At 42.9% G+C, this 26,018-nt stretch overlaps 4 protein-coding genes across 4 annotated transcripts; 3 read left to right on the plus strand and 1 right to left on the minus strand.

Annotated features, from left to right (window-relative positions):
• LOC8056351 (probable arabinosyltransferase ARAD1) lies at positions 647-6,891 on the plus strand. Its single transcript, XM_002460826.2, has 3 exons — positions 647-1,647; positions 3,500-3,865; positions 6,413-6,891. Exons 1-3 carry the CDS (start codon positions 703-705, stop codon positions 6,602-6,604), a joined length of 1,503 nt encoding a protein of 500 aa, XP_002460871.1. The 5' UTR covers positions 647-702; the 3' UTR covers positions 6,605-6,891.
• Positions 9,946-11,351, plus strand: LOC110432783. Its single transcript, XM_021453607.1, has 3 exons — positions 9,946-10,339; positions 10,372-11,042; positions 11,289-11,351. The coding sequence occupies exons 1-3, from the start codon at positions 9,946-9,948 to the stop codon at positions 11,349-11,351; spliced, it is 1,128 nt and encodes a 375-aa protein (XP_021309282.1).
• LOC8081764 (obtusifoliol 14-alpha demethylase) lies at positions 16,951-19,521 on the plus strand. Its single transcript, XM_002460827.2, has 3 exons — positions 16,951-17,195; positions 17,554-18,066; positions 18,184-19,521. Exons 2-3 carry the CDS (start codon positions 17,566-17,568, stop codon positions 19,189-19,191), a joined length of 1,509 nt encoding a protein of 502 aa, XP_002460872.1. The 5' UTR covers positions 16,951-17,195; positions 17,554-17,565; the 3' UTR covers positions 19,192-19,521.
• LOC8081765 (uncharacterized protein At4g19900) lies at positions 19,616-25,711 on the minus strand. Its single transcript, XM_002462996.2, has 5 exons — positions 24,438-25,711; positions 22,705-22,854; positions 21,254-21,391; positions 20,707-20,901; positions 19,616-20,306 (listed from the first exon to the last, which is right to left on the minus strand). The coding sequence occupies exons 1-5, from the start codon at positions 25,622-25,624 to the stop codon at positions 20,120-20,122; spliced, it is 1,857 nt and encodes a 618-aa protein (XP_002463041.2). The 5' UTR covers positions 25,625-25,711; the 3' UTR covers positions 19,616-20,119.

Below are 26,018 nucleotides of genomic sequence, written 5' to 3' on the forward strand. Positions count from 1 at the left end.
AATCAAAGCACGAGGGTAGTACAACAATAAAGGATACCTAGCTATATATTTTTATGGACAAATATACAAAGCTCAAAATGTCAAGTGAAGAGAGTGTCCTAGAGACGTTTCATAGACTAAATGTGATTGTTAATAAATTGAGAAGCCTAGGACAAGAATGTAGGTGATGCAAACTTCTCTCACAAGTTCTTGAGATGTCTTCCTAAGAAGTTCAAAATCATCATCATCATCATCATCATCATTATCATGAGAGGTGAACTGTAGAACCTCACTCCCACACAAGTATCGAAAAATATCATCACTCGTAACACATTTGATCATGATAATGAGATTGATGAGCAAGAGAAGAAGAACAAGAAGAAGCTTTCATTGTTTGTGTGCAACCTTATATAAAGGCTAGTGTCCACAAAGCAAACTCAATATGCATTCCATAATTCGTTTTTCTGCATAAGTTTTTCTTCTTAGGAGTTCCAAACATGAATATGGCTGAAATTTCACATGACCTTTCCACTTCTTTTTTTTAGATAAATACAAATGCTAGTCTACGAGTCTACAGTCACCGACGGGCAGGACCCACAGTCAGTCACCCAGTGGGCGGCCACCACGTCGTACTCGCATCCCAATCTCCGTCGTCCCCCGCCTCACTCCCTCCGCCGCACTCCACCTCCCCATCCCCGCCCACCCCACCGCGTTGCCGGCCCCATGTGGGAGCGCGGAAGGCCGCCCCGCAAGCCGCGCCCGTCCCCGATCCTCGTGCCACCGCCACCGTCGTCGCCGCCTCCCCGCCTGAACCTCCTCCTTCCGAGATCCCTCCTCGCGCTCGCCGCGCGCGCCATGCCGTCGCGCCGCTCCTCCCCGGTCCTCCTCCTACTCCTCGCGCTCTCGCTCGCCCTCCTCTTCCTTCTCCTCTCCCCTTCCTCCCCCTCCGCCTCCCGCTTTTCCCACTCCCTCAGTTCGGGCTCCGTTATCGCTTACTCATCTCCGGCATCAACCTCCGCCCCGCCTGCTCCCGTCAAGATCTACCTGTACGACCTGCCGGCCAAGTTTACCTACGGCGTTGTCCGGAGCTACACGGCTACGCGTGCTCCATCGGGCTCCGCGGATGCCGCCGCAGCTCTGCCTGACGAGCAGCTGCGGTACCCGGGACACCAGCACTCGGCGGAGTGGTGGCTCTTCAAGGACCTGCTCCGACGCGGCCCGCGGGACCGCCCCGTGGCACGCGTGGACGACCCGAGCGACGCCGACCTCTTCTACGTGCCCTTCTTCTCCTCCCTCAGCCTTGTTGTGAACCCCATCCGCTCTCCGCCGGCAGCAAACGCCTCTGGGGCAGCGGCAGCGTACAGCGACGACGCCATGCAAGAGGAGCTCCTAGAGTGGTTGGAGCGGCAGCCTTACTGGCGGCGCCACATGGGGAGGGATCACGTTTTCATCTGCCAGGATCCCAATGCCCTGTACAGGGTGATCGACCGGATCAGCAATGCCGTACTCCTGGTCTCTGATTTCGGCAGGTTGCGTAGCGACCAGGCATCTCTCGTCAAGGATGTCATCCTGCCCTACTCACACCGAATCAACTCCTTCAAGGGTGAGGTCGGGGTGGATGGCCGGCCCTTATTGCTGTTCTTCATGGGCAATAGGTACCGCAAGGAGGTAACTCTCGAATTTTGGAAGAAACATGATGAATTTATTCTGATTGGGGCATCGGTCAGTTTATTTAAGTACAACTGTGTTTTAAGGGGGGGCATATACTGTATGCTGTAGATTACAGATAACCAAGTGAAGGTGCCCTTTGGAACTTGTAGTTAGCTAATTTACACAACATTCTTACTTGATACTCCCTCCATCCTAAAAAGAATGCAGTTCTAGATTTGAACCAAGTCAAAAATTTTTAATAAGTTTGACTAAATTTATAGAAAATAGTACCAACATTTATGTCTCCAAATAGGTTTACTATGAAAATATATTTCATAAATAGTCTAATGATACTTATTCGGTACATAAGTATGGTCAAACTTTACATTGTTTGACTCCTCAAAGAGCAAGAATTGCACTCTTTTTGGGACGGAGGAAGTATTAATAGAATGGTATTATATTGGTGGTGTTCTTATATGCATATTGTCATATATAAAAATGAAGCTTAGAAGAAAACAGAGTTAGGATGCCTTTTCTTTTTGCGAATAAAGAGAAGAGCTTTACAAATTACTCAAGCACACACTGGACAATGATTGCAATCTGCAGTATGAAACAACCGTTTTGCTAGCTGGGTGAGCTCATGAGTGACTGAATTCTGCTCTTTTTATGTGCTTGAAGAGAGATAGGCATGTGCATCTAGATAGGACTTATCCCTGGCTGCAAATTGGATGCCTCGAGTCCCAGAAGGTACACTTGGGTCAGATTGCGCCAACATCACCAAGCACCTGATCAAACCAACTACTCAGAGAACCAGCTCTAGCTTTGTTATCTAGGAAGCGCTAGAAGTAGCAGATAAACTCCCAATAGTTAGGATGCAATTGTGCCTGCTTTGAATTTGTTTTGTTCTATGGCAAGTGGAACCGATGCCCAAGGAAAACTGAACAAGGAAAAGTCAACTGGGGTTTCTTAAGACAATTGGTTTCAAGGGCCACATATACAAATTCCTCATTTTTTTATCTCAGTATATTTTTTGAATAATGTGTAAGGGCTTGTTGATTCAGAAATTCGTCAAATTTGAGAATTGCATAGCGTTAGAGTTCTGCAATCTTCAATTCATGGTATCCAGTTTTTTTGGATACTTCACCAAAAAGTTTGTCTTTTTTGACAATTTCATTTGCCATAGTTGGCCTCTGAAAGATTTTTGTTTCAGTTTCAATTACCTAGCTGAGATCTATGTTTGGATAGGAGTGCTTGGAAAGCAGCTATTGACATGCCTGAACTGTGACTAGGGGCTCATGTTGGGTTTCAACTCTAGCCTACCCCAACTTGCTTGGGACTAAAAGGCTTTGTTAATTACCTACCTCCTTTTCTTTTGCTCACCTTCTATGCATAGAATGTGATATTATTGTTGAAGACAAAAAATTTCGTTAGGAAGTAGGAACACTATAGAAGACAACTGCAGCATCCAAGCATCCACAACATCCTGATAAGAAACACAAAACCATGATTGATAAGATAAATTAAGTATGGAATAGATGAGGAAAAAAAGGAAGGTGCATTCTTTCTTTCCTTTTTGGTTTGAAACAAGGAAAAAAATTGTTCAAGAGTCTTTAGAAGATCCCCATCCTAAATTCGTCAAGTATCCTGCTTTTGTTAAAAGAAAAACAAATGTCAAAGCATTACTATGTTATCCTTTAGTTTGATCTTTTTGTTCCTAAAATGTGTCTCTTGAGCCTTAGTTTCTTTTACATATAGTTCATCATTGTTTTCCTTGTCAATGGAGTTACAGTCAGTGTCCTGTTTTGATTTTGTACTTTGTTTATGCAATATTATGTACTTACGCTACAGCTTGTCATTCTGAATATTGTAGGGAGGGAAGGTCCGTGATGCACTTTTCCAGATTCTTGAAAACGAGGATGATGTAACCATAAAACATGGAACTCAATCGAGGGAGAGTCGGCGTGCAGCTAGACAAGGAATGCACTCATCTAAATTTTGCCTCCATCCTGCCGGAGATACTCCCTCAGCGTGCAGATTATTTGATGCACTTGTCAGTCTGTGTGTTCCTGTTATAGTCAGTGATTACATTGAACTTCCATTCGAAGATATTATAGACTACAACAAAATATCAATATTTGTCGGGACAAGCAAAGCAGTACAACCTGGATACTTAACTTCAATGCTTCGAAGAATCAGTTCAGAGAGGATTCTGGAGTACCAGAGGGAAACAAAAAAGGTCAGTACTGACTAACCTATATCATACTGCTGTTTACATCAGTAAGATGCATGCTATTCTACTTATTAACAGCTCTTTCTTAAAGATTTCTTATTCCTGAGGCAAATGGTTGTTCCAACAATGGGTTAGATGTTTCCTGGCTGCAGTATTTGTTTCGTGCAGTGAATTTTGTTCTTTTAACTTGGAAAACAATGTGTAGATTGCACATACAAAACATGTTGGAAAATATGTGGTGCCTGAATGATGTAATAACATTTTGACTGTAGCTCAGTAAACTTCAGAGGATTTGAAAATAAATTTATGGGGACTGAAGTATAAACTTCCTCACCGATCAGCCTTTCAGGATTTAATGTAGTTAGCTTAACTAGAGACCATCATGAAATTCTGCCATCACCATGCCTCAGGCAAGAAACTCCATTTGTACTTTCCACTTCTGTATACATTTGGCATCTGAGTCAGCTACTTAGTGCATTTGCCAGGGAAGATCACCCCACTGTCTCATTCATGTTTGACTTATAATATGAAGTAGTAAGAATGTGGATATGTCATGGGCAGCCAGCAGGCTGACACGGCCGACGAGCTGATAGTTCGGCCCAGTTATCTTTATAAGTTTAGTTATCTTTGTATTTGCAATTTATATTAGTCCCAGATAGGTTATTTAGCGAAAGAGGTGAAGTAGAAGGGACATAAATATCTGTAGACTCTATTGATATAATTAAGCAATGAATTATGAAGAAACAATTCTAGTCTCCCTCAATCTCTCAAGCTCTTGGCAAAGCATAAGGCCTAGTTATCCCAAAATACCCATCACCATTACATCTGGTATCACGAGTCTGGCGATCCTCGTCGTTCCGCTCCACCTTCCCAACCGCCGCGCCATCTCCTCCACCACCAGCAGCCACCGGCGCCCTACCATCACCACATCCTATGCCATAATTCCAGATGGATTTTCCTCAATTTGATGGGAAATCTGATCCTCTCGCCTTCATCAACCAATGCGAGACATACTTCAACCGGGAGCGCATCATGGAGGAAGAAAAGGTGTGTCTGACTTCCCATAATTTGGCGGATGACGCCCGACTGTGGTTCCTTCAAGTCCAGCGGGATGAGGGCACACCGGCATGACACCACTTCACCAAGCTGCTACACTTGTGTTTCGGATCGCTCCCTGCTGCGACCACTGTCCTTGCTGATGGGATGCGCCGGCTCCAAGAGGACATGGATCGCGTCGCCATGATGATCAACCGCGTCTGTGCTCAACTGGAGAAGTCCGGGCGTGAACGCCTTGCTGCGGTGCGGCTACAGGCGGCAGCGCGATAATTCCTGGTGCGGCACGCCACAAGGAAGCTGTGTGTAGCAATCCAACCTGCCCTACTCGCTCCCGATCATCATCTCCACCTGCCGCCGCCGCCACCCACCCTCGTCGTCACGCCGACCACCCTCGTCGTCGCGCCGACCACTCCAGCAAGGGGCTCAGGCAAGAGCTTCCAGCAGCAAGAGCTTCCGGCGGTGGCAGCCTTCCCTGGTTCAAGGGGCTCAGGCCACAACAACCACCAGGGCGACCAACTGGCTGCTCGTCTCTTCCCATGGGATCCAGGACGCTCTCGGCACCTTCCTCGACCACTATCACTGCAGCTCCAGGACGAGCTGGTCCTCAAGGGAGGGGGAGATGTCATGGGCAGCCAGCAGGCTGCCACGGCCGACGGGCTGATAGTTCGGCCCAGTTATCTTTATAAGTTTAGTTATCTTTGTATTTGCAATTTATATTAGTCGAAGTAGAAGGGACATAAATATCTATAGACTCTATTGATATAATTAAGCAATGAATTATGAAGAAACAATTCTAGTCTCCCTCAATCTCTCAAGCTCTTGGCAAAGCATAAGGCCTAGTTATCCCAAAATACCCATCACCATTACAGTGGGTTTGTTTTGACAAACTGTCACTTTGGCCATATGATTATTTTCTGGCCTCATATATGAGTTATTTTGTGCTCTTTCACTAATTCGATCTTATATGGTATTATACTTTTGAGGATGCAAGTGGGCCCATTGCACTGAATTGTTGGTTCATTATGTACTCCTTCCGTCCTGAAATGTATGTGTATATTGATTAGGGAAAAGTCATACAGAATAGATTTTGACCCTTAATTTCTTTCACAATATGTTATCATTTGCTAAAGAATCAATATCTCAAAAACACTTTGAATACAAATCTACCGATGCAGGTTATATATCCTAAGCTTGTATATAGTTTGAGTAATTGTTGGTTTACGATATGCTTATCATTCTAGGACGAGGGAGTAGTACATATGGTTGATTGATCAAAATAACTAGAATGAGCTGATGGGTCCATACTAAGATTGCGACCTTATTCATGCATGGGGTAGAGATATGTGGTGTGAGGCTGGAACATGTGATGTTTCAATCTAGTCTTATATATTGCATAAACTTAGCTTTCAGAGGCATGGCATGCACATTCAAATTTCTTTCAGTATATTTATCTGTCAATAATTTTCTTATTCGCTGAAATTCGAATGACCTTTTCAGGTGAAACGTTACTTTGAGTATGAGGATCCGAATGGACCAGTGAATGAGATTTGGCGCCAAGTATCCCTTAAAGCACCACTGATAAAGTTGTTGATTAATCGCAACAAACGGTTGCTTGAAAGAGGCACCAATGGAACAGATTGCTCGTGCATCTGCTCTACAACTCCAACTGAGATAACTGCAGCCAGTTAAACAAGATGGAAGCTTTGTGCCTATTTTCAGTGATCACATTGCCTGGATTTTTGAGGCTGTACAGTTTTATGTAAAGAGAGATTACCAGCCACTATTTTGAACATTAAATTTACTAATTGCCATAATTCTTAAGTTTTCACTAGATTTGTATAGGATCGGATAGTCAGGATAGTCAGGAACCTTGTTGTGATGCCTGTCCTTGATACAAGGTACAGTACCCTTTTTGTATGTGTAAGTTACATTAGCTCATTTTTGTCAGCAGTTTGCTGCCCCAGTTTTCTGACCTACATAAGCATCAGTCCCCGTGCCAGTGCATGGACAAAGTTATTTGTGTCGATTGATTCTTTGGTAGCATAGCAGCAGGCGGTAATACAGGTCCATCCAGATTTAAGGCATGTTTGGATCATAGGATTTTAGTAAGGAATTTATGAGTGTTTGGTTTGAAGAATAATTCCATTTTAGATGAGGTGATGCATAACAAGTTAATGCCTCAATTTTGATAGAATGACTTATTTCTCGTATCAGTACTAATTATTAGCTTGCGAGGAACAATTTCTGTTTCATAAACTAAACAAAAAAAATGTGATGAACAAGAAAATGATGGATCATCTTATTACTTGGACCAGACACCCTATTACTCAAATTTGGTGGAATGAATTTATTGATGATGGGTCAACAAAACAATATAAAGAGTGAGGAAAAGATGAATCGCCTTATTCCTTGAACCAGACACAGTGTCTCCTTTGTCTTGAAAGGAACTGCTTAAGTCCCGTTTGTAACATAGGAAAGCTGATTCCCGTTCCAGAGGAAAGGGTTCAACTGGTGTAGCACTGGAAAGAGAAGGAAATAAACAGTATGGAGAGACGAGGCTGCCCTATGATTCCTCGTGAAGCAGCCCTTTTCCTCGAAGCTATGGATTATCCTTCCAGCACAAGGATCTACATTGTATTTTCTGATCGCAACATGGATCTACATTGTAGCATGGATGCATTAAAAGCAGGTATAGGCCTTGTTTAGTTCAAAAAAAAAATTTCGCAAAATTTCTCAGATTCCCCGTCACATCAAATCTTTAGACGCATGCATGAAGTATTAAATATAGATAAAAATAAAAACTAATTGCACAGTTTGGTCGAAATTGACGAGACGAATCTTTTGAGTCTAGTTAGTACATGATTGGATAATATTTGTCAAATACAAACGAAAGTGGTACTATTCCTATTTCGCAAATTTTTTTGAAACTAAACAAGGCCGACCAGTCTCAATGCATAATTTCATAGCACAGTTACCAAGACTATAAACTAGTTAACCGAGCCACATGAGTTTCATGGGGATGAAACTCCTCTCTCATCTGATGAAACTCCTTCATTTAATGACCGTGCCAAGTCAGCAATTTTGCTTATGTAGCACCCTATTTAATGTGCATGACACTCTTATGAAACATGCATTGAGACTGACCTAATGGGTTTATAGTCAAGCTAATGCTGATGTGGAGGAGAGAGAAGAGAGATGATAGCTTGGCTTTTATGCAAGTACCAAGCTAGGCACATATGCATATGTAGTAGTGGGCTCAAATAGCAATTATTATGAGGAGGAATAGGAAAGAGAAAGCGTTTTAGAGACAACATACTGTATAACTTGGCTCTAATCACTTGGCTTAGAGCCAAGCACTTGGCTCTCTTAGGGCATGTACAATAAGCAATGTTAGCTTGGCTTATAGCCAAGACAGCTCAGCAAAATTCTATGTGGAAGAGAGAGAATAGAGGAGAGAGAATGGGCTTGGCATCACATCTTGCGCTCGACTCCAGTATGAGAAACAATGCGCCAGAGCCCGTTTAGCGCTGAACCGGTCGATTCCACCGAAGCTCTGTGGTCCCCTTTCTTCCTTTCTCGATCCCGTGTGCATCGGCTCTTTTCTCCCTCCCGCCGCAATTTTACCTGAGCGCGCTCTCTCCCGCGGAAATTTTCTCTTCGCGCCAAATCCTCTCCACCAGGCGCCAAATCCTATCCTCCCGAAACCGAATCGTCTTCTTTCAACGTCGATTTAAGTTCTCCCCACAATTTGTTCTATGATTTTCCATCTGTGATAACCCTAGCCTTGGATAAATCGGATGCCTCGCCGCTCGAAGAGAGAGCTAGCGCCACCACCTAACCCCTTTCCGACTTCCTCTCCGTCCGTCAGCATGTCGCCCGTGGCACCACCAGGGTCCTCCAGCAGCTTACTAAACTTCAGGGCACAAATGAAAGTCGAGAAAAGATGTTGGAAAGCCAGAAACACGTTTCAAGCCAGAAGCTTGAATCGGCTAGACTTAACCACCTTGCAGCCAAAGAAAATGCTAAGTCGGCTATGCTGGAGACGTATAGAGCACTCAGTATAAAAGATACAACTTTGGAATGTCTGATGATGTCAAAGCTGAACACTTGGCGTTTATGAGATGTGTGAGGGAGAGTATATTTGGCAAAATTGGATTAGGTATTAGTTCTACAAATTGTTATGTTTGTAACATTTTTTTGTTGTACATTGTTGATGTCATTTCCCCCCTTTTACAGATGCAAATGGCAGTTCATAAAAATTATCAGGTATTAATTTTGTGAACAGCTATTCTTGGCATAGTTTTTCGTTGTACATTGTTATTATTTTTCCATAATTATTAGTACCACTGCACCTATATGCAGCATGCAGTCAACGTGCAATTAGTACTCCTGATAATCATGGAGTTAGTACTACTTATCATTAGAAAGATTTTTAAGTCTAGTTTTTTAACAAATTTATTTGGAGATACAAATAGTATATATTTTCTACAAATCGAGTCAAACTTGTGGCACAAAAACCCAAAACGACACTCTTTTTGGGACGGAGGGAGTATGTCTGACTCATCTTCTTCTTATTCTAATGATTCCGAGGAACTAGATCCAGCTCACGTTAGGACACTCACAATGCAGACTCTATCATAGAGTCTAAAGTTATTTATTACCTCGAACAATGTGGACTTAGAGTCTAAGGGCACTCACAGTACAGACTCTATCATAGAGTCTAACGTTATCTATTATCTCGAACAATGTGGACTTAGAGTCTAAATAAGACTTGGAGTCTTATTTTTTCTACCTCTTTCTTCAATAAATATGCTGCCACATCAGCAAAATATCATAAATAATATGTAATTAATTGTCTTGGACTCTGTGACAGAGTCTTGCATTGTGAGTGCCCTAAATAAGACTTAGAGTCTTATTTTTTTCTATCTCTTTCTTCAATAAATATGCTGCCACATCAGCAAAATACCATAAATAATATGTAATTAATTATCTTGGACTCTGTGATAGAGTCTTGCATTGTGAGTGCCCTTATGGAACATATTGCCCAACAAAATCTCCTAGGCTCCATTGCTAGACAGCTGATAGACACCCTCAACTCAGGACCTTCTCATCGCCAAAGTGGTCCAAGGAGGTGTATCCAAAGACACCATGTAGGTGCTCACCAACGTCTTGATTACTTTGCTGAAAATCCCCTCTACCCTGAAAGAATGTTCCATACTAGATTTAGGATGATAAAGCATCTCTTCCTGTGCATCGCCAATGCTCTGAGTGAATGGTCTCCCTATTTCACTCTAAGAGCAGATTGTGCAAATCGCCAAGGGCTCTCGCCTCTTCAGAAGTGCACATCGAAAATTCGCTTGCTTGCATATGGCACGCCTGCTGATGGCCTTGATGAGTACCTGAAGATTGGGAAGAGCACGACAAGTTTGTACAAGGTGTGATTGAGGTGTTCTCAGGGGAGTATATGCATGCTCCCACAGTTGATGATGTGCAACGTCTACTTCAGGTCAATGAGTCTCGTGGCTTTCCAGGCATGTTGGGAAGCATTGATTGCATGCATTGGAGGTGGAAAAATTGTCCTACAGCTTGGAAGGGACAATTTACCCGTGGTGACTACGGAGTCCCAACGATCACCCTAGAAGCAGTTGCTTCACATGATCTTAGAATATGGCATGCTTTCTTTGGTGTGCCTGGTCCTAATAATGATATTAATGTGCTGAATCAATCCCCATTATTCATTGAAGCATTGAAAGGTCAAGCACCTCAAGTTCAGTTTTCTGTTAATGGGAGGCAATATAACACAGGCTACTACCTTGCTGATGGAATATATCCAGAATGGGCAACCTTCGTGAAGTCGATTAAAGCACCTCAGATGGAGAAACACAAGCTGTATGCATTGAAGCAAGAAGGGCGCAGGAAAGATATTGAACGTGCTTTTGGAGTTTTGCAGTCACGTTTTAATATCGTGCATCGTCCATCACGGCTGTGGAAAAGGAAGAGTATTGGGAGAATAATGAAAGCTTGTGTCATACTCCACAATATGATAGTCGAAGATGAGAAAGAGATGGTGGAAGTTCCTATTGACTTGAATGAGCAAGGTGGATCATCAATTGCTCTACCTCCGGAAGTACAAAAGGGTGGTGGCCCAATTTTCTCTAAAATTTTACGTAGAAGAGCAGATATCCATCATCAACCAACACATAAGCAACTGAAAAAGACTTAATTGAGCATATTTGGCAAAAGTTTGCCAATAGAAGAAATAATTAGTTGTGCCTAAAATATCCTCTTTCTTTTACATGCAAGATATAACAGTTTATTAAATTTATTATTGTTTATCATACCGTTTATTAATATACTTGTCAATTTCTTACAGGTTCTTGTTGGGGGTTCTTTCAAGTATTATCGACGGCTGCTAGTCATCAAGAGATATGGCTAAATAAATGATAAACTATGGATGCTAGATTTATTTCCAAATCATTGTGTAATAGTTGCTCATAATAGTAGCCTTCTTTTGTGGATCAAGTTTTAGTTACAGTACAGACCATGTTTTATTCCTTAAGCTTTTAAGTTTGTGTGTCCTTAGTCTATCTGATGCTATGAACTTGGTTGTAAGAGCCATTATATTTTACTAGTGAGCTATATTATTGCTTAATTGCTTCGGTACACCTTGTTTGATTTATCTGTGAACATGTTGATGTGCCAGCAACACAAGTAGCTACAGAGATGTGTTTAGTATTGATCCTAGGTCTAGGTGTACCTCAGGGACTTAAATGCATGAGCATTTTTTATACAGCCAAGCTAACAGTCAAGCTATTGTATCACTTGTCTCTTGTGTTGGCTCAAGATGACATGGACTTGGCTAAAAGCCAAGCTTATTGCCCTTGCTCTTATTGACCTTGCTCTTATAGTCTTGCAACAGTAAATGAAATTAAAGCCTCTTGAGTAGTACCAAAAATAGATTAGCTGATATAGACTACAATGTAGCCCTCCACAGTGATGTTTTTGTGTATACATATGGAAGAAAATGTGGCCAAAGCAGTTGAAGACCATAGAAGATATGAAGGATTCTGAAGAACCATTAACGCAGATATAATTTTCAAAACACCTCCTAGGGACAGAAAAATGTATTATCCCTATCCAAAAGGCAAATTAAAGGAGAGAAAGACCCAAAACCACATAGAAAGGGCTTGATTTCAGAATAACCATCACCACAGAAGCAAAGATATTTCATTGACTGCTGCACATCATTACCTTATTCGGAACCGTATTGCATGATCTGATCAGGCTTCTCATGCCTAGGCAGTAGGCATGATCGCTAAAAAAAATTGATCAGGCTTCAGACTTCACTTTCGATCAGAGTTCAGTTCAGAATTGGATCAGATCCCAGTGTCTTGAGTTCAGACTCCAGTTCTGATGAAAGTTGACTTGCTTCAAGCTTCACGTTTTTCTCATGCTATAGCAGCATGATTGGAAAACTCCAGAACCTGAAATTAGGCCGTGTTTAATTCCTCACCTATTTTGCAAAATGGACAACATTCTCCGTCACATCGAATCTTGCGGCACATGCATGAAGCACTAAATATAGATAAAAAAATAACTAATTACAGTTTGCCTGTAATTTGCGAAACGAATCTTTTGAGCTTAGTTAGTCTACGACTAGACAATATTTGCCACATACAAACTAAAATACTACAGTACCTATTTTCTAAAAAATTTTGGAACTAGAACTGGCAACAGGAAAAGTCCACAAAACATGTGGCATCGTTCACCTACATTAGGCTTTATTGCCCGACAGGCTACAATGGAGCATTTGCTGCCGTACCTTCGTCCTGCCGTCGTGGAATGACACTGGATGCTTGGTGAAACAGTGATAGCAACCAACATGTCAGTGTCTAGAATCAGTATTTTCTGCGTGTATGTATCTTCACTTCAGAAATAGTGCCGACATCAACCAACATGTCAATGTCCAAAAATCAGTAGCTAGTTCAGACTCATACAAATATTGATCTATCTATAGGCTGCTGAAGGCTGAGCACTTGGGGTAGAGACCTGTTGATCCGATTGAATATGATACCGAGATAATGTTCTATGTTCTGGCATGGAACTGTATATACGCAGTAATAAGAAAAATGTAATGATCCCAACCCTTCTCTTGTCTTAACTGTTCGCGAAGCTCTGAACTTTTAGTTTTCTGAAGAAAAGAGCTAAGGGAACGGACAGTGAATGAATATGCATGTCCTCAGTAATTTTTTTTCGGCACTAACGTTACTTACTCGTTGTGACAAACTTTTGATTTGGACATGCCCTGAAGAATCAGAACAATATTATCATGATTAACACACACAAAGTGAGCAGTTATTTGGAATCAAATGATTCGATATGCTATGCTATTGTCTACCAAGAACACGATAATAACCCTCATTAGGTAAAATAAAGTTAGATCCAAGAAAAAGTAAGCACAATAACTCTGAGATGAGAAAGATCAGGGGATGTATGATAACCCAGAGATGAACCATATCAGGGATGCACCTACCAAGTACAGAGTACATGCTTAATTAGCTACATATCTGCACCCAAAAAAAAACACTTGCGTTGGCTCTATTACCATTACCAGTGCAGCCCTTAGACCAATTTTATGAATAAAAAATATTTGATTTCAAACTCTCTCGCCCACTACTAAGGAATGCAGTGTTGTAATAAATCTTAAATTTAAGGGTTGTGTATCCACCTACTCATAGTTATGGGATATTACAACACCTCATTTTATGAGTAGGTTAATATAGGACGATGTTCGCAGTGTAGTGCCTCGAATGTCCACCGAGAAGTAGATGAGACGATCCGAGAAAAAAGAAGGAGACATCGGCAGTCACTAGGAAGAAGTGAGCAGTCGCAGCTCTCCAAAATCCTGATCACCCGCACACACAAGTAGGTATTGCTTGATTCTCCGTGCGCACAGAGGATTAGGATGGGGAAACTCGGGAGCACCTCAATAGAAGAAAAGTGGTGTTGGGTGTGTTGTGTCTCGTCCGTGCGGGTGAAGGTAAACGCTTCTTCTTATAAGCACGGAAGGTGGAACATGAAGTGTAGATGATGAACTTGGATGTCATGAAATGGTCATGAATTACTAGTAACCTCTGCCATAAACTATAACCATAATAATAGGAGTTACTAGTAACTGTAGGTATAAGGGCACACTCAATGCTAGAAAATAGTTTCTATACATATTAATTTCTATACTCTCTCTCTATAGAGGAGTTACTGGTAACTATAAGCATAAAGATACTCCCAATGTTAGAAACTACATATAGTTTTTATACGTATTGATTTTAGACAATAATTTTTTATCCAATCACATTCATTCTCTCTCCATTTTAAACTATTCATATCACTTTATGTCTTAGATCTCGTGTAGACATGTGTAGATATGGTTTCTAACTTAAACCTGATTTCTATAATTTTTGCTCTTTCTTTAATAATCCCATGAAGTGCAACATTAGATCTAACGGTGTTTGTTGATGAACCGATGAACAACAAACCCATGTGTTTGTGATGCTTCTCGTGAGGGACGATTCCTACTTGCAAACTTGCAATGTCTGAATGAAGCGCCTAGCGAGCTGTATGTCTGTATAAACTAAGGGCATGTTTGAAACGCATAAATTTCGTTAAATTTGCACAGATTTCTCACTAGAATCAGTTCAATTTTACATGAAAAATACATGAATAGGGGAAAAGAAAATCCCGTGTTTCAAACAATGGGCAGGAATTTATTTCCACCTGACCCTACCATCCTGCAACATTCCGACCTAATTAAAAATGCTCAAAAGAACCATTGGATCGGGTTCCGAAAACGTGGCATTCAAGTAGCCCCACGAGTTCCACGACGCTTCGAACCGAAGGTTCATTCATCATTAGTGATCCAATTGTAAGGCCCTTTGGTTGGTCTGATAAATTTTATCGCCTATCACATTAAATATTTGAACACATATATGAAGCATTAAATATAAATTATTTATGACACTAAAAACACAGTTAGAGAGTAATTTGTGAGACAAATTTTTTAAATCTAATTAGTCTATAATTGGACACTAATTATCAAATAAAACAAAAATACTACAGTACCTATTAAACTTTAACCGCCAAACCAAACATCCCCTAAATACAATAAATGCAGCTCAAAATATCGGGACGTCATGTGTACAGGATAAACATGGGAATCACGTGTTTGGATCCATTGTACAAAAGTAAAAGACTGCAAAACAATTAAAATGGTCTGAGGAAGAAAATGATGGAGTTTAATACCACGAGCTGTCCCACCTTTGCCTCGTTACCTCTGGAAGCATAGGAGAAGGAAAGATCAAGGGAAGTTACAGTGAATGTCTAAAGTACTTCTAGAGTGAAGCAAATTTTCCTTCACAAAACTTATTAGAGGGTCACCACTTATCTTATCGTTACCGGTCCTTCAACGAAGTCTTCAAGTTAATTCTGGCAAGAAAAAATAATTCTAGATTCTTAGAAAATAAAAAGATCAAGGCATTAATTTGGTAGACTCCAATCACCACTAATAATAACAATCATTAGATGTAATATGCTTTTTTTAAGGAAAAAAGGTCTACTGGAACTCTCCTGTATTGGCAATTGTCTATTTCACACTCTCATCTATAAAACCAAACCAAGTATTCAGCCCCTTAAAATATTAAAAACTACCTAAATAACTCATTGAGACGGTTTTAAAGGCGCCTATAAACATGACATATTATATGGATGCTGACACGGCGGTGAGTTAGAGTCAGCAAATAGTAAAAAATCAATGCCTTGTCTCCTTCAAAGGTTGGTTTGCTGACACGGCGATGAATTAGAGTCAGCAAACAGTAGAAATGCACCATTTGTACTGGCGGCAGTGAAAATATGTTTCCACTGATGGTTTTTGAGTCGGGACTACCGATTTTTTTTTCATAGACATTTTTTTAATTGAAACCGTCTGTAAAAATTATGCTCCACTGTCAGCAAAGAGCTTTTACCACCGTGACAAACAAGAGGCCTAGGTCTAGGCCAAGCTTAACGCCCGTCCCTATAAGCCTCTTTTTAGAACACAGGAAATTATCCCTGTTCCTTAGTTTTTTTTTTAAGTTAAACTATTTTCTATGAAATTTTTGTTTTTAACACCTTAGCCTTCTAGCTAGGCCGCTATATTTAGAGTGAAATTCATCAGAGGTATCTAAAGTGGTCTCAGATATCATCTAGATCCTTAAAGTTTCAAAATTCATTTATTATTTTTATTATTATTTTGACCATCTTAATGATCTCAAATAGATTTCATCAAGAGCTATAATTTTTATATAAAAATTATCTTAATTTGAAACTGTATGAAAAAAAAATGATTTTTCTAATGTTGAACCTTGCTGCTGACATGTAAGTCCCATCTATCATGTCCACATAAGTGATGAATCCACATGCCACGTCAGTCATTAGGTCGAGTAAACACCCGTTTGAACCTGGACGAGATCTGAACCAATTTTAAAGACTTAAAATGCATTTTGAGATTGGATACCTATATAACACCTCTAGATAACTTTAGAAACCTCTGATGAATTTCACTCTTTTTTTTGCTACAACATCTAGCTTGCTCTTGTCTTCTATCACGGGGGATGAAGAATACGAGAGGTCCTTGATACCAGGAGCGCCTTCGTGATGAGGGGGCAAAAAAAAATCAAATGGTTGGGTCGCTTTAGAAGTCCTAAAATTCAATTTATGCCTTGAGGAGTAGGTATTAAAAAATAATGTAATGATAAAAATGAGAAACACTAGATTGTTGGTTTTAATTCTAGGATTCAAACAGACCCTAGGTTCTGTTTCTGGCTGAAGTTGACGCACGTGTTGCCAATTTGCCATGCCGCCAAATAATTGAGTCCTCTATATGCACGTGGTGCACGTGTTTGTGCCCATCCATCACTGTTGGCCGCACCTAATTAATAAATTGATATACGGCGTCTCTAGGCCGAAATAGAATTTTGGAGTAAAACGCCAGATTAGGCATATAATGAATTTCGAGGTGACCTCTCTGGCTCGGTTCGTCTATAAATACCATTCTCCTCTTCATCCATCGTCTAAGTAGCTCAAGCGCTGAGGCTGGGAAAGCTATATATATAGCTAGCTAGCATTTCTTTTCGAGTTAGACACATAGCAATACACTCTGATCCGCTTCCATTCCATCAACGCGAGAAGTCACTGAAGGAGTGGAGGCTGCAGCTATACTCTACCAAAACTGAATCTCTAGCTAGCTGTAAGGCGCCCTTAATAACGCTTTCTTACTGCAATGTGTATCTAAGCTAGCAGGGTACGTAGAATGGTCTAGCACGTAGTCTAGCTTTACAAAGTTCTGAAAATGTATCTTTATATATTGTCATGTTATTTAGTTTTATACTATAGTGATATAGTCACTTGCTGGTGGCGTGGGGTGTTTATTTACTTGGTCAGTGATTAATTCTTTCTTATTACACATCTCGGATTTAAAAGTGTCATAGACTGCTACACACACCATCGTGTTATACATATTGGTTTTAGATACACTGTTTGTACTTCATATCTACTCCCTTTGTCCCCGAATTTTGCTTGTGCATTCAAATGTTGTGTACTTGCAGTGCAATCCTGTCATGGATTTACCGACAACCATATGGACACTACTGGTCTTTGCTGCCTTTTCCGTCGCCATAGTAGCAGCGACCAAGATTATTACAAGACGACGACGACGACGACAACAATCAGCTGCCGGTCCGACGACAACGAAACGCCCACCTCCGCCCGTGTCTCCGGGGATCCCTCTGCTGGGCGACCTGCCGGCGCTGCTCACCAAGGGCCCGTTGGCCCTGATCCGCGACCACTACACGATGCTGGGAAGCGTTTTCACCGTGCGCTTGTTCCGCCTGAAGCTCACCTTCGTGGTCGGGCCAGACGTGTCGAGCCATTTCTACCGGGGCCTGGATTCCGAGATCAGCCAGGACGAGGTCTCCCAGTTCACCATCCCCACCTTCGGCCCTGGCATCGCCTTCGACGTCGATTACGCCACTCGGCACGAGCAGTTCAGGTTCTTCGGCGACGCCTTGAAGCCGGTGAAGCTCAGGACCTATGCCAGCCTCATGGTTCATGAAGTCGAGGTAAGTTAATTAGCATAACACGCCTCATGTTGTTGTTATTTACAACTTACAAATATCAAAACGGTGCCTACTAACACGCATGCATGTACAACTTGTATATATATATATATCGTGCAGAGTCATTTTGCGAGGTGGGGACAGTCCGGCACCGTTGATCTGAAGCAGGAGCTAGAGCACCTCGTGACGCTCATCACCAGCCGGTGCCTGTTCGGCGCCGCCGTCCGGGAGAGGATGTTCACCGAGGTCGGGTCGCTGCTCCGCGAGCTCAACGACGGAATGCGCCTCGTCACGATCCTGTTCCCTCACCTCCCGATCCCCGCGCACCGCCGGCGCGACGCCGCGCGCGCCAGGCTAGGCGAGATATTCACCGAGATCGTCAGGTCCCGCAAGAGCCGCACCGACGACGACGACGACGACGACATGCTGCAGTGCCTGCTCGACGCCCGGTACAAGGACGGCCGCGGGACGACGGAGACGGAGGTCGTCGGGATGCTCGTCTCCGCGCTCTTCGCGGGGCAGCACAACAGCTCCAGCGCGGGCACCTGGACCGGGGCGCGCCTCCTCACCCACACCAAGCACCTGCGCGCCGCCGTCGAGGAGCAGCGGCGTGTCGTGGCGCGGCACGGTGACCGCGTCGACTACGACGTGCTGCAGGAGATGGAGACCCTGCACCGCTGCGTCAAGGAAACCCTGCGCCTGCACCCTCCCGCGCTGATGCTGCTCCGCCACGCGCGGCGGAGCTTCACCGTGCGGACCAGGGACGGCCGCGAGTACGAGGTGCCCAAGGGCCACGCGGTCGCCAGCCCGCTGGTGCTCCACAACAGGCTGCCGCACATCTACGACGAACCGGACAAGTACGACCCGGATCGGTTCGCGCCCCGGAGAGCGGAGGACAAGCCCGGCGGCGCGCTGGCGTACTTGTCGTTCGGCGCCGGAAGGCACATCTGCGTCGGCGAGGCGTTCGCGTACATGCAGCTTAAGCTGATATGGAGCCATCTGCTGAGGAACTTCGACATGGAGCTGGTGTCCCCGTTCCCCAGGACGGACTGGAACGTCGTCATGCCAGGGCCGCAGGGGAAGGTGATCATCAGCTACAAGAGACGGCCCCTGCCTACGACAGACTGAACAAAGAGCTGGCTTGTTTGGAAAGCAGGAATATCTCACGAAGAACTACCGTTAGACATGTTACGTGGAACAAAGTATGTCGACAATAACGGGCTAGTAGTTTATATTGTCCTCGTCATCGTCTCTTCAGTTTACATGTATAGACAGTAAGCTTTTGAAAAATGCATAACTTACATTATACTACCTCCATTCAAAATATAAGATGTGTTGGCTTTTTCTAGTTATACATAGATAAAACAATATATATAGAAAAGCCAAAATATCATATAATTTGAAGAGGGAGTAGCAAACAATTCAGCTTCGAGTATTGACAGTCCAGTCTTCGAAGAAGCTTATATGATGAGTAGGGTTTGCGTGCGTGCGTTATGAGCATTGTGTTATTCTGTGTATTAAAATAAAAAAGAAAAGACGTGTACTATAATTATGTGCTAACATGCTTGTTCCCAAGTCGTTAATTCAGACATTTTCATGCTCTGAGAAATAAAAGCTTACAAGAGATCTCGATAAACCAGGGAATTCGGTACATGGACCTTTAACTTCTACTAATCTGTCTTACATCAATCATGTCATTTTAAAAATATCAAATTGTGAAAATTATCAGTATATGTGCAAATATAGAAGGGTACCGAACTAGTCAAAACTCTCTAGTTCCAAATGCCTTCAGTTCTTGCAGTCTGTATTGCCAGTATGAAGATTTTTGCTATCGACAACTGGTAAAATAACTAGTCAAGTCAACATGCTTGCACTTGCTTGCAGGCGCAGCTCCGGCACAAGGCTTGGTGAAAGGAATATATACACAGTGCTGCCGGTATTTTTCCCCACCACAATGTTCTGTAAGATTCAGCAATATAACATAGCCATTCTGAGTACCCAATGGAAGAATTCTTCTGTGTATGTGTTGTGTTCTAAACCAAAATGACTGCTGCAACTATAAAACATCAAGGCAACGGATGCAGTAACGGTTAAGGATTTTCGAAACAACACTGCTGGGTTCAGGCACCAGTGCAGACGTGATGCCATTCCAAAAATGGAAAGTGATAGAGTCATTCACGATCCTAGAAAAGATTGCATCATGATGTGTTTTTTCGACCATATTATCTGGCTCTGAGAAATATCTGCAGCACAACAACACCATGGTGAGTATGAATATCTTGAATCCGTAACTAGTACTCAGCTTCCAGCCAAACATGTGAAGAGGTACATATAACAAATAAATATAAGGAATATGAGAGGGCTCTAAGGTGGTTGAGCGTGACAAATAAGGTATGCCATTCAGGATAAAAAAAATGAGGATAAAAGATTGATACAATAGATAAAAAATGAGGTGACAAATAAGGTGGCTCAGATGCCATTCAGGATAAAAGATTGATACAATAGATACAAAAAAAATGAGTATAGTTTGAAATTATCTTTCTGGTTGAGATGGACAACAGAAAACTGTTAATCTAGCTTCTGGATAGTAAAATTGACCAAAAATAGGTATTGCAAGCACAAATGGATGAAATGAAATCATACCGTATAATGTCAGTAGAGCTTATAGGGTAAAATTTCACAGAGGGCTCCAACTTAATGTCAAGATACCCCCTATTTTCATCTGCTTTGCTAGAAAGATTGCTTATCACTCTTGTCATAAGTTCAGCCCCATTCCACTGCATGAGGGTATCATCATATGTCGAATAAAATTCCTTAAGGCACTCCTCCAATAAAGGGCTGCAACCAGCACAAGCTAAGTGAGAAACTCTAAACGTGCACGAGCATAGCCAGTCAATGATGTAGCTGTTCCAATCTGACACCTATTTACAAATGATTTTTTTAGTATCTTATTGTAAAAGAAAAGGATGGATATTGTCCCATGTTTCTGTGTGAATCAATAGAACGTTAGCTGACGTGGATTTCATCTGTTTGTTATGTAATGGTATAAAATGAGTTAAATGTAGTTTATCCAAAACTGAACCAGCCTCCTTGCAGAAATGAAAGGGTAATAAGTCTGTCTAGAGCTTTCAGCACCGGGTATAGCTCGTTTAAAAAAGTTTTCTTCAAAATAAAATAATGGCACTTTTACCTCTGTTTTTCAAATGCTAACACAGCAGCACCAAAACTGGAATTTCCAGAGACATGATTTGTAGCACCAATAGAATTCCGGAGCGATGTTAAAGGTTTAAGTACAATAACATCAGAGTCAAGGTATATTCCACCATATCTGCACATAAAGCATAAAGAAATAAATTAATCATATCAATCACAAAGCAAGGGGAACAAATAATGTTCTCAGGAGTCAAGATTACATCTATTTTCCAAATTTTGATGAATACCAGTGTCATATTCATCAATGTTCATGAAAACATATGTACCATACCATATTACAGGTTTCATAAGAGCAAGGTTGAAACTATTTAGTGCAAGAAAGTTCAGACATTATTTGCCGATCAATTATTTTCTCTATTTTTTATCATAATTATTTTCTCTATTTATGGGACAGTTTGTAATGATTTGTATGGTTTGTCTCTTTTTTCTTTGAGGGCAATGTTTTTAGTCTTACATATTCTCTATTGTTCAGCCGATCAGCTCTGAAAATAAGGACATCATCTGTAGATGACATCTCATTGTCTAAAGTTAACTAAAATAAATGGGTCAAGAATTAAGAGGGTGCTTCGTTTGACAGGCCACCTAACTCTAGGACTAGTTATTCCATCATGGGATCCTTGTAGTGTCACAATAGTCCAAATTTCCATACTGCCTTGTGCTTGTGAGGGAAGAGGTGGGGACAGGAAACACATTCCATTCCCCAAACGTAAGTCAGCTGGTAAAGTTCAGGATTAGGAAAGGAAGCACATTCCATTCCTTAAACCACCTTGGTCAGATCTCTGCTGCTTGTCAACAGAACTTCTAATTCAGGATTAGGACTGGAGGATGCTTGATTGTGCATAGTTATCTGTAAAAAAAAACTGGATTTCCAGTTGGTGATTTCCCTTTATGATGTTGTTTACTCAAACCAAGTTGCACAGTCTGAGCTGATAAACAGTGCTAAATCGTTCATCATCTGTTTGCTAAGGCCCTCCACAGCGTGAGGCTTGAGTGGTGCTTGTAGAGGAGAGAGAGACTTTGGGAGTCACTCTTTCACCGGTGCCAGAAAAACCAGGAGCAGAGCAACTACTTGCTCCGGTGCACAAATAACAGAATAGAATTTTGTTGGTACTTCCCTGGCCGATGCAGAGTACTAGTTGAGTTTAGCTAGTGGGTTCTGTGTATTTCTTTTATCTCCCCTATGGTTCCCTGTGCCCAGCAGCTCTACACGCTGCAGCAACTGAAGAACGCTCCTGGTTTTGGCAGTGGGGTCTGATTTTTTTGCTGGCTCTACTTCCACACTGTGGAAGGCCTAAGGTAACTATTTTGCCAAGAGCTACAGCATTATCTCTCAAGACTCAGTAGTATTTTTCTAATAGAATGTTAAGCAAACAACGCATGCCTCCCAACTTCCTGAACTAATGTACTGTAATTCTTATATCATCTTACCTGTAAAGAGCAGCAAGGCGTACTAGCTCACTGTAGTGCAAATGGTAATATTTTGTCTGCCGCCATTCATACCACACTGATGCAAATACATGAGCTGGACTGCTTTCCAAAAGTTCATCAAGATTTGGCAACGCAACAGCAACTTTATATCTGCAAGAGAAACAAACTTTATAATTCAAAATGCACACGCATACATGGATATAGCTAGAACAATTACAATTGATAAACAGGATTACAAGTGAGGCTCATAGCATTAGTGCATCTCATGCAAAGTCCATAGAAGTCACAATGTCTAAATTTCTAAGCATTCAGATGTAACTCTTAAGTGAATAGTTGAGTTAGCTTAATTATATAATTGAGGTTCAACTGAAAATGCACCATTTGGCTCCTGCAGTTAGTAGATAGTAACAATACAATTCCATTAATGTTCCAACAAAGAATACACTGCCAACTATGACTTGCCACAAAGCTAATGTTAAATAGTTCCTTTTTCCTCAGGAAAGAAAAACACACTAGATGGGGTATCTGCTAGTGTCTGAGGACTGCTAAGCAGACTAGGCTGCTGGTTCCTAGTGCCTATGTGCTGCATAGACAGGATAGACAACCGCCTTTTAGAATAGTGGCAGTAAATAAATGGAAATTAAGATAAAATGTCATTCCAATTACAAAAGTTACAAGTTGCACTACACTAGCTCATGCATAGCAATCACTCTATATTCTATATACAGAAATATTAATAAGTAAGCAATATAATGTGGATCTTGTTGGCCTAACTTCCTGGACCACAATCATGAAACTGCATATTAAAGGGGAGAGCAGTTTTGGCGCCCTCGTTAGCTAAAATAACATGTTGCAATGTTTCAAAAAATCATCACAAAAATCATGTATGTAGTACACATAAAGTTAAGTACAGTTGCAACAATTCAGTTTGAAATTCACCCTAACAGATATCAAGAAACAAAAATAGACAAGCAGTCAGCCTGGCACTGTTCATCATGCACTGACAGTTGGTGTTTTTTGAATGTCAACATCAAAGATGAATTCAAACAGAATTGTTGCTGCTACACTTAACTGTAGGTGTATTGCATACATGTCTTTGTGATGAATTTTTGAAACATTGCAACATGATATTTTAGCTAAAGAGAGCACCAGCCCCCCTGAGCACCCTGTAATTTCCCTCCAAGAAAGCGTATAAGATGGTGGAAAATTTTGAAAGTTGGGTGGCAAGTAGCAAAGGTTTAATCAAGTATCAAAATATATCATATGTGAGACTTGAGAAATTATATAACTTAAACTAGAATTGTATCATCAGGAAAAGATGTGTCACAGTTAACCATGGTTATAAGATCGTTGTTCACTTGTCAATGAGAATTGAGAAAACAATTGATAACTAATAACATCCTATATTTTTGTCATTGTGCAAAACAGTACATAAATACGAGAAAACTGAGAATCGATAATACTGCATCCTGTTTTTTTTCCTCATAGTGCACTAGATGCAATCAATGTCATAAAATATCTAAATGGTATATGGCCTTTAAATACTATTTAAATCTTATATAATACTCCTACATACCAATTCAGAATTCCTCTCAAAGATGCCTCACGTTTTCGGGTTGGAATAATGCATTTCTTGTTTGGTCTAGGTCAGCCTGTCACTTACTAAAACTAACTATTTAGATTATTTGCATTCTAACATCTTAAGACTACGGTTGTGTATCAGCATAACATACCCTTCCTTGACGAATTGCTCGAAGGATTCTAGCTCCAGTGTCTCCGATAGCATGACTACACAGGCATCTGGGTGCTGCTTGAGTAGACTCTCCAATCCCCTCTGGTGCCTGATGCCATAGGCCCACTGTGGGCTGTTCCACACCATGAACACCCTCATGGAGCACTTCCCATGCTCGAAGAACCTCTCCATGAACTCTGAGAATCCCAAATGTGGATCAACCCCCGGGAAATATCCCCACCTCCTTCCCTTCTGCGGCTTCTCCTTCATAGTTGTTCCCATGCTCTGCTTGTTCTCGGAAGATAGAAGCCTACGCCGCTCAAAGCTCTTGGACGCGGGCTTGTCGAGCTCGGCCAGTAGCATTCGCTGCACCATGCGGTCGCCTTTGGTGAGAGAGGTGAGGCCGGGGCTGTCCGGATCCTGGAGCAGCGGGTGGTTGCGCGGATTGAGGGACTCCAGGTTGGAGCGGAGCATCCGATCGCGCCGTAGGTAGTCGGCCTTCCCCTCAAGCCAGCGCGCCCACCCGACGCGGAGCCGCGTCTCGGCGGCCTTACCAGAGGCGGGCTTCAGGAGCAGCGCGTCCTCGATACCGGCGATGGACGAGATCTCGACCCGCAGTTCCAGATCCACCAGCTCGTCGTCCGATCCGAAGGCCGCGGCGGCTATCCGACGCGGGGAGTCGAGGCGCGGCAGCCCCGCGGGCAGGGATTGGCCGGAGGCGGGGAGGCGGAACGGCAGGCGAGCGGCGCCGGCGACGTGGTCCCAGACGAGGGGTGTGGCGGCTCCCGCCGTAGAGGCGGAGGCGGAGTCGGCCGCGTCGGCGCCCACGGCGTCCTCGTCCAACACGTCGAGCTCATCGATGCGATCGTCGTCGGCGTTGGCGAGAGAATCGCCCTCGGTGGCGGCGGCAGTGGTGGTGGCGACGGTGAGCAGCGGGTCGAGCGCGGCGGCCACGTCCTCGTCCTCCTCGTCGGCGAGGAGAGCGGAGGAGTTGTTGGAGTCGGCGGCGGGCGTGGAGGAGCGGGAGCGGGAGGCGGATGTGGGGAAGCGGGAGGAGGACGAGGAGGAGAGGCGCGAGTGGAGGACGGCGAGGGAGAGGAGCAGCAGGAGCGCGGCCGCAGCGGCGCAGAGCTGCGGGCCCAGGCCGGAGCGCCGCCGCGCCTGGTGGGAGTGCGTGCGCGGCAACATGTCGGTTCGAGGCGGGGGAGTTGCGACGCCGCTTTCCCTCCCCACCTCCCCGCACCAGCAGCAGCCGCGCGACGGAGGAGGACGTGGGTTTCTTCGTGTTTAAACCACGCCGACGCCTGGTAGCACGTAGCAGTTCGCGCGGCGTCACCAACCGAACTCACTAGGCTTTGTTTGGATGTTGTCGCCTCAATCCACATGTGTTGGAGTGGATTGGGGTAGAATTTAGTTCAATTTCCACTCCAATCCACCCCAATACACGACTACATCCAAACAAAGTCTAACTTCTTTCAGGAAGCTGAGTGAGGTGCGACTGCGACTTGTTGGGGACCCTGAGCACTGAACTTGGTTCTGTCAGAGCCTCAGGAAGCTGAAAATGTGGACTCTGCCACTCTGT

Source organism: Sorghum bicolor, chromosome 2 (genome assembly GCF_000003195.3).
Source record: "Sorghum bicolor cultivar BTx623 chromosome 2, Sorghum_bicolor_NCBIv3, whole genome shotgun sequence".
Taxonomy (NCBI): Eukaryota; Viridiplantae; Streptophyta; class Magnoliopsida; order Poales; family Poaceae; genus Sorghum; species Sorghum bicolor.